General features: G+C 29.9%; 1 protein-coding gene across 1 annotated transcript; it reads left to right on the top strand.

Annotated features, from left to right (window-relative positions):
• The first annotated feature begins 4,332 nt into the window (after positions 1–4,332).
• On the top strand, positions 4,333–8,277 carry LOC115984103 (protein SRG1-like). Its single transcript, XM_031107006.1, has 4 exons — positions 4,333–4,578; positions 6,627–6,874; positions 7,423–7,747; positions 8,038–8,277. Exons 1-4 carry the CDS (start codon positions 4,333–4,335, stop codon positions 8,275–8,277), a joined length of 1,059 nt encoding a protein of 352 aa, XP_030962866.1.
• The last annotated feature ends 1,268 nt before the right edge of the window (positions 8,278–9,545 follow it).

Consider the following 9,545-nt stretch of genomic DNA (forward strand, 5'->3'; position numbering starts at 1 on the left):
AAAAAAAGTACAAAAAAAGAAAAAAAAAGAAAAAAAAAAACTCTATAGCTACTGTAGCTACAGTGCCACTTGAACAAACCAAAAATACAGTAGCTTTTATGAATTCACCAAACAAGTGTTACAATATTTTCACAAAACATTTATTTTTAGTTGTGGTTGGTCACAGTTTCATATTTTATTATTTTATTTTGACTTATAAAAAATTGACACCTCAATAATTGTAAAAATATTGTGAAATTTTTTGTGTAGTAAAACAATATATATAAAAGGAAAAAAAAATTACAAACGGAAGACAGACAAAAAAAAAGAAAAAAAGAAAAAAAAGAAAAGCAAAGTGTCTCATCAAAGCACTGTTACCGCTATAGTGCTTGCATAGTGTAAACACTCTGAGTGCATAGTGCCACAGCACTGTAGCGGGTATTGACGCTTTTTATATATAAGATTAGTTGTGGTTGGTCACAGTTTCATATTTTATTATTTTATTTTGACTTATAAGAAATTGATACCTCAATAATTGTAAAAATATTGTGAAATTTGTTGTGTAGTAAAACAATATATATAAAAGGAAAAAAAAATTACCAACGGAAGACAGACAAAAAAAAAAAAGCAAAGTGCCTCACCAAAGCATTGTTACCGTTACAGTGCTTGCATAGTGTAAACACTCTGAGTGTACAGTACCGAAGCACCGTAGTGGGTATTGGCGCTTTTTATATATATATATATATATATATATATATCCCAAAATTCGATTGATTTGAAAAATTTTATGGGCACGGGGTTATTATTTGGATAGCATGATTTTAGCATAACAAGTAAAAGAAAAGGTCTGTTACATATATCAGATATGTGTATATTCCCTCTCAAAATTTTGAACTATTTAATACATATAGATACAACTTTTCTAGATAACTCTCTTTTTTTCTTTTCATTTCCTCTTGCCACCATTGTGTTAGAAGTAAAAAGATAAACAATTACAGCACTACTGATGACAAGAAGCATTACATCTCATTTTCACACAAGTCATCCAAACAGATGAAGACCAATATTATAACATCTCAAGTTAATTACTTTTAATTTCATCCAATGAACATGCTAGATGGAACTTGTTTTAATCTTAGGATAATGAAATTCTGTAGTGTATAAGAATTTTGAAAATCTTTATATTGGATAAATTTTTTGAAAATCTACCGTTTCATTGCACAAAGTTTCAAGAAGATCAAAAATCAAAAATTATTTATTAATCAAATATTTAAGTTTCAAAATTTTGTTGTTTAAAATTTTACATAAAAAATAATTTTATTGATAGAATAATAAATTAAAATAAATCCAATAAATAGTTTCGGTGGCCGTGGATTGGTAATGGCCTTGCTGCATTTTGGTCGCCATAAGTTTGGTTCGAACGTCAATCTGAATTCCATTGCTGTTAAGATGAATCTTACAGTGTTTAGAATGACGTGGATAAATTGGCAAGTGGAATGATTTAATTGGAGAATCTAAGGAATTGTTTAAGAATGATGTGTACATTATAAATCTATAATACATGTATTTAAAATTGATAGTGTGGTACAATGGTGTTCTCTTATTTGGAATTAATAAGCTTAGACAACAAGTAGTGATGTGTGTTATTGCAATTGATATATAATAAAAAAGGTGTCAATGATGAGTATATAAGAAAATAATATTACTCTGATCACAATTTGTCACGTGTGAAAATATTTGCTCCTCATATTGATAGTTCAGTATGGTTTATTTTGTTAAGTGCAACTTTTAAAGATCTCTCTTTAGGTACATATTATTTTAACTTAACTTATTTCTTGAAGTCAAATAAGCAAATGTATTCTTTCTAAAAAAAAAAAAAATGCAGAGGAATTTAAATTTTTCTAAACGACACTTATCCTTAATTTAAAAGAAAATATTATTAGGAATGATTGATTTGTCACAATAGATATTAATTACTCAATTTGAAAATATAATTAGGGCGAGCAAATGTGAATGACTTGACCCACTTATGTCATCCGACTCGGCCAATATAGCGGATTTCAACTATTTTCAACTGCTTCTTCTATAACATGCAAATTGATGTTCATGTTAACTGAAATAATGAAATTTATAAAACCTCACAATTTTAGAAGGACTCAATATTATTTAAAATTTTAAATGAAGTCATATTACATATACTTTTAAATTGGTAATATTTGTTAAGTGACACTTGTTAATTAGTATTTCTAAAGGAGATGTCATTGTCCCAATTCCTAACACTCAACTATTGAAATTATAAAAATATACACCCTAAAATAGATCAATTTAATATTTAGTAATATTTTTTGTCGTGTTTCCAACATAGTTGGACCCACAAGCATGGTTGTCAAAATCTTAATTTGAATCGTACGATTTGAAGACCTCACCTACCTAAAACGACCCGAATCTTTCAAGAACCTTTAGTAAGATCACTACGATCGTTCAAGATCGGTAGAATTGTACGATTCTGACGATCCCAAATAATTTTGATATGTTGTAATTTTCTTTAACTTAACAGAAGACTTAGTTGGACCAAAAAGTAACATCTTAATAGACCCAATTTGGCTATTCTAAGGTAGAGAGATAGAGTGTTAGTTGGATCTAAATGAAAAATAACATCCCAATAGAGTGTCACGTTTTGAGGGTTTTGGTCTCTTTAAATGATGCTTACAAATGGACGTAGTGATGTATGATAATTACATTAAATAGATGCAAATTTTTTATTTTTTTATGAATGAATGTATAATTTTTATTATAATTTAACATATCAATGTGTTCTTTTTTGTTTTTTTCTCAAATAATGTAAGATTTTACAATTCATGATCCGATCCTACGATCTACAATTTCACCTATCTTCTACAATCCTATGTAGGACCCCGACTTTGACAACCTTGTCCACAAGGCTCCAAGAAAAAATTATCATATAGCTAGGGATCTTATACATGAGCTTTTAAATGTAAATAAGAACAAAGAAATCTTTTAATTTTGTTTAGAAATTGAACATGAATTAATGAAAGAAAGATTTAAACCTTTGTTTTTCCCCGTGACGAAAACGCTACACAAATACAACATTTTATTTAAATGACATTGAATATTTAGTAATATTATAAATCATTTAATACGCATTTATATTTGTAATATTGTTAGGTTCTAAAGATTTAGGATAAAATATTTAGATTCCTATTTTGTGTATGTTGGCAAACCAAGAATAAAAACATGTCTAGATTAGGTGTTAGATATTGCTCAAGATTTTACAAATAAAAATTTAAGAATATTCAAGCTATAGAAACAAGAGTTCAAGTTTTGTGAAGCTTAACCGATCGAAAATTAGATTCGACCAATCGAATTTTGTTCAACAAGTCCAAGAGAGAAGAGTTCATAGAGTTGGAGCTGCACATGGTCGTGTTAGTAAGTTCTACTAGAGATAGCATTAGATTTAGGGTTAAATCTTTTGTAAACTTCAATTCTTTTTAATGGATTTGTTTATCTTGAGAATAGTTAGGTCAAATTCTCCTTAGAATTTTACATTGAAACTGTTTGTTTCATTGGTTTTTTTGAGTAATCATATCGTTGTGTTTCTTTCTTTTCTGCTGTGCATGATTTGAAATTTTGCTGTTTAACCTAGATCTTATAATTAACTTAAGTAACTACTTGGCTAATTTACTAGGTTTAAACAATCTGTTTTAAGGGGTTTAAACAAACAAAAAAATATTAATCCAAATCATGAAATATGAATTTAGAATTTTTTTTGAATTATAAAAAAATTATTGATTTTATTTTTAAATAAAAAGGATTACTGTACTGTTTTTTTTAAATCATGTTTTTGTTTCCTTTCGTTTAACAACGACGATGAGATTTTTTTTTCAAAAAAAAAAAAAAAAAGTGACACAAACAAACAAACGAACAAACAAACAACGATGTGATTTTTTTTTTGTTGTTGAAGAGGGAATGTGATTCTTAGTCCACGCAACAATAATGTGAACACTAATTAGCTAGTCTTTGACAAGTCCTATACTTTATAGCCTATAGCTGAATATTCAATACTTCAATCCCTCGAAACTTTTGGGGCAATTTTTTATTTTTATTTTTTGAGAAACACTTTTGGAGCAATTTATTCAACACACGGGATTCTTAATATTGTCAAACCTCATTATGACACCAAAAGAGGTAATAAAAAAAAGCCAAAAACAACACTCTTAATTTGTTAATAATCATCTTTGGTAAACTCTGAAGATATATAAAGAAGGGCTTTGAGTGCTAAAACTAGTAGCCAAATATCCATTTTCATTAAACCAAACCAAAAGAGTCTGAGAAATGGCTTTGGCACCTTCAGAGAGCCTCGAATGGTCTCTAACAGTTCCAAGTGTTCAAGAGCTTGCAATCCAAAAGCTTGATAAGGTGCCACTTAGATATGTAAGGGATGACTTGGGCCAGACTACTCCTTCCAATCCTTCTCTTCGTGTACCTTTGATTGATATGAACAAGTTGGTCAACCCAGAATTCCGTGAAAAAGAGCTCCAAAAGCTTCGCTTTGCATGTCAAGAATGGGGAGTTTTCCAGGTAATTAATACAAAAAACATTAGGCAGTACTTTTTTGTTGTTGTTGTTTCTTCTTCTTATAATACAAGAACATTAGGCACTATATATTGCTTTTCCTTCATTTTCCTTCACCACCTTAGCATGCCTGTTTATGGCTTTTGTAGTTCATATACTAATGAAACTCTTCCTATTGATCAAAATTCACCTTTCATAATTGCACTTTCTCTTTCTTCTTCTCTTATCTTTATTCTCCGAATCATTTACTAATTAATGAGATTCAAAAGACCATACTTTCTTCTTAAAACAACTTTATCTATGATATGAACTAAAAGTCTAAAACCAATAACTTATAATCTTTTTGGGCTACAGTTATTTTAATTGATAAAGCACCTGATGGTTGAATAAGAGATTTGAGGTTCAATCTCTGTTTATATTAAAAATTGATTGGTGTCTGGATTTGATGGTAAAAAACTATCGTCAATATTGAATAATGGATGCTATAGGTTGAAACTCTTAAAAAAAAAAAAAAAAAAAAAAAAAAACCTTATAGTCTTCAACAGCTCTTGAAGACAAATACGATGTACAACAAAGTGGTAATAATTAATTGTGACATATCTATGTGGCTAAAATAGATTACGTTTGTTTTCATGTGCAGAGTTCATGTTACAGTTCATTAAGATGCAATCTCATTAGTTATATTATTATTCTTTGTTTTACATACATACATACATACATACATACATACATATATATATATATATATATATATACAGCTAATTAATTAGCTGGTTGTTAATGAAACGCAATAATTTATACTTGTGTCACAATTATGTCTACTTAAATTAAGTGTGAACAACCAGTACTCATCTGGTTATGGTTTTGAACAAATAATCATAAATTATAAGGTAACACGCAAAATAAATCTTTCTTAATAGAGTAAATTAGTTGACCAATTACATAATTTCAAAATTCAATGTCGTGTACTTTAGGATATTACTAATTAAACAATTGAGAAAGCAGTTCCTCGTGAACCATACATACATAAAGTCTAATTTATGAAATAATAAAATATTTTGCTTTTTTTTTTTTTTCTTCTTCTAAATGAAGTAATAGGTTATAGATAAAAAAAAAAAAAAACACCGTCATGCCTGCATGACGAGTAAGGATAGAAAAGAAAATTCCAGTCAAGAAGATATGATAGAGACAAGCCAATTTTCTGTGCAGCTATCTTGACCCACTGAGAATAATTCAATTAACAACATTATTATGCAGTAATTTTTTTTTTAATGTTGTAGCGTTAAATTGAAGGGAGAGTGTTTTAAAAGTATTTTTTTAAAGAAATTTTTATTGCCCTTTGACCAATAGTTTTTCATATTTTTCTAAAAAGGAAATAAAAAAATAAAAAAAGAGAGGGTAAAATTGTTTATAGACAAGGAATGCATTCATGACATGAATGTCTTCTAATTGACAATTTGTTAGCCAAAAGTCCATAACGTTTGCCAAGACAATACGACTTTTTACCCCCTTCATTTATGCTAATTTGATTTTTCAATAAAGTAAAAAAGAATCGAGAGCTTGTTGGCTGAGTCAAAATTAATTACTTCCTAGTATTATTATTATGAGGGGTAATTATTTAGTAAACACTACCCGTGAAGGTGTTTTAGTGGTAAGAAGCCTACTAACTCTTTACCGTTTGTGTCTAAAGTTGAGAGTTCAAGCATTGACACGCTCCATTAATTGTGTGGATATATAATCTCACATCATTTATTAATAGGGTTCAAGTGAATCACTGAATTGGAGTGTCGGAAACAATAAACTCATAAGCAAGTTCTTTTATTTTTTGTTCAATTAAAAAAATAAAACAAAATAATTAGAGTAATATTTCTTCCTCTTATATACTAACTAGTAAGAGATGTCAATATGGTGAGACCCACAATGTGTTACATGTGTAATGCATTTCTAGTCCAATCATATATGATGATGTTTAATGGGGTTGAAACACCGTATGTACTAATCATTACTAAAATTTAAACATGATTTAGTAGTTTTTTTATTCCTCAATCTTGCAGATAATAAACCATGGAGTTCTTGATGAATCACTAAGCAAAATGAGACAGCAAGTTCAAGAGTTCTTTGACCTTCCTTTGCAAGAGAAGAAACGTTGGGCTCAAAAACCAGGAAGTCTCGAAGGTTATGGTCAGGCATTTGTGACTTCAGAGGAACAGAAGTTGGAGTGGAATGACATGATCTTCCTCAAAACTCTTCCCCTTCAAGATAGAAGTTTGAATTTCTGGCCAGAAAACCCTCAAGAGTTCAGGTAAATTCTAACTGATCGAGTAATAAGATTGACCAATTGATATACATACACGTATGATTCATGCATATAGACACCTAGCAATATGCTCATATGATGGGATGCTAGCTTAAGCATAACTTTATCGAAGTCAACATGAGTGAGGTGGATTTTTTTTCCCAAAGTATAAGAATAATATAAGAATACAAAATCATTGTCCATAGCATTAACGGTATTCCTAAAATATCTAGGATATTCTAACATAGAAGGTCTTTTATTTATTTTATATATGTTGAAGATATGGTAGGATTGGACTTCATAATAATTACACTTTACGAGTGATTTTTTTTTTTTCAGTGTAGGTGAAATTTAAATTCAGTTTCCTATTCAATTATAAGAGATTTTACATGCCAAGCTAAGTGGAACTCATATTAATAAATAGTCCTCTTATTCATTATTCATATGAATTCTATGTACTCTCATATTTTTGAGTTTGGAAAAGTACTTAACATTTTTTTTTCTTTTCTGGAGTATAATTTGTTTTTTTCTTCCCAATTTGGTGTGAATTTTAGAAAAACTCTGGAATCTTATTCTGAAGATATGAGGAATGTGGCAGTTTCTATTGTAAGGTTCATAACCATGGGGCTTGGACTTGAGGCTCAAAAATTTGGTGACACTTATAAAGAAGGAATGTACCAAATAAGGATGAATTGCTATCCTCCTTGTCCTGAACCTGAACGTGTTATTGGGCTTAATCCACATGCTGACATCTCCGGGATAACTCTCTTACTTGAGTGTGGCGACATGCCAGGATTGCAGGTTTTAAAAGATGAACACTGGGTTAATGTTGAACCTGTCAATGGTGCCATGGTTGTAAACCTTGGCCATGTCATGGAGGTAAATACCATGACTTACATGTTAATATTTGTTAGAATGACATAGCAATACCGTAGATATATACCGTTAACTATGATTTTTATAATGTATAATATCACTTTAGTATTCTGAAATTCTAATGTGAGTTATAGTGTAAATTCCCTTGTTGATAAATAAATGACTACTTCCTTGAAATACATAACCACCCCCGAATTATTTGAAGATAACAGACTATAAGATTGCAGTAGAAAAAGTACAAATGCAAGGAAAACATAGTTAACAAACTTATAGCATTTACTTTGATCATGCAGATTATAAGCAATGGAAATTACAAAGCCCCAGATCATAGAGCAGTGGTGAATAATTCAAAACAAAGGCTGTCAATCGTTACTTTCTGCTATCCCAATTCGTCAGTGGATATTGGACCAGCTGAGAAGCTTATCAAGCCAGGAAGCCCACCTGTATACAAGACCCTAACAAATGCAGAGTATTTTCATAGCTTTAACAATCGAAAGCTTGAAGATTCATTCATTGACAGCTTGAAAATCTAATTGTCATAAATTGGGCATTTAATCTAAGAGGCCAGTTGGCACTTCAGCTCAAGTTGTAACATTTAAGAAATGGGGTAGTAGTGAGGAATAAACTTCTATACTAGATAACTCTTGTGCAACAGCTTTCAGATTTTGGTTATTTTGGCAAAAAGATAATGCATGCAATGCATGCAATATATTTCAACTTAGCATATGGAAATTGCGAGGAAAAAAAATAAAAAAATAAAGAAAGAACAAAGAAATCTGTTTGATATTTATTAATATACTTTGCCAAATGGATTGATGTGTCTGAAATAGATCCCATGTTCTACAATACTATTGATTTTTCACCCAACACCATCATTCTTCTACAATTCACATTCTTTCAAAAGCTTCACAATATAATGATGTACATTTCTCTATTTCCCCCCCTCCCTCTCCTTACAATTCAAGAAAATAAATGAAAAATCAAGGAAAAAGAAATTTGACATATGATAAAATAGTTATAAAAAGTACATGAATATCTTTAGAAACAAAAGGGAAAAAAAATTACAAAAAAGAATAATAAAATCTAAAGACAAAAAATTTACAAATATAAAATATTACAAGATTAACATTCTTTTTCTCTACTATATGCCCTGAAAAAAAAAAAAAAAAAAGGAGGCTCAAAGTATTTAAAGCATCAAAGCCAAAAGCATGCTTAAAAGCACTTTTAGCCTAAATTTATTAGTTTATTAATAAACCTCCGTGCCCATCAATTTGTCCATAACTCAGCCGAATCCAACTCAGATTATAAAATTCTCACGACTTAAGTTATTAATTAGGAGTTCGACTTGGTCAACTAGTGATGCTTTGCTTTGTCCAAATTTGAGGCACATTATAATTTACTTTTATGTATGAATTGGTCTGTAGGGAGGGTATGAGAAAGATCACAGCAACATATGGATCCAAGTCCCATGCAATACCTAGGCCATTGCACGGGATGCAATACCAAATACCAATGAATCACTAGGAGCAAAAGTCTAGAAGTTTAACTTCTCTTCAATTGTCCGATCAGGAAAAAAACTAGTAATTTTTTAAGTTTCTACCTTTCATTTTTTCTTTTTAATGGATAAATTAATTAGGGAGTTAACTTTGTAATTTTTGCTCCTAACCGTCTATATAAGGTATGGTCATTGCATGGGATAAAGATCCTAGACTCATGCTTGTAACTAGTTATTGTGAAGGGTGAAGATCTCTAATGTTGTCAAATTGTTATTCATGGTCTCTTTTTAATTATTTATTTAATG

The sequence above is a fragment of the Quercus lobata genome, chromosome 4 (assembly GCF_001633185.2).
Source record: "Quercus lobata isolate SW786 chromosome 4, ValleyOak3.0 Primary Assembly, whole genome shotgun sequence".
Taxonomy (NCBI): Eukaryota; Viridiplantae; Streptophyta; class Magnoliopsida; order Fagales; family Fagaceae; genus Quercus; species Quercus lobata.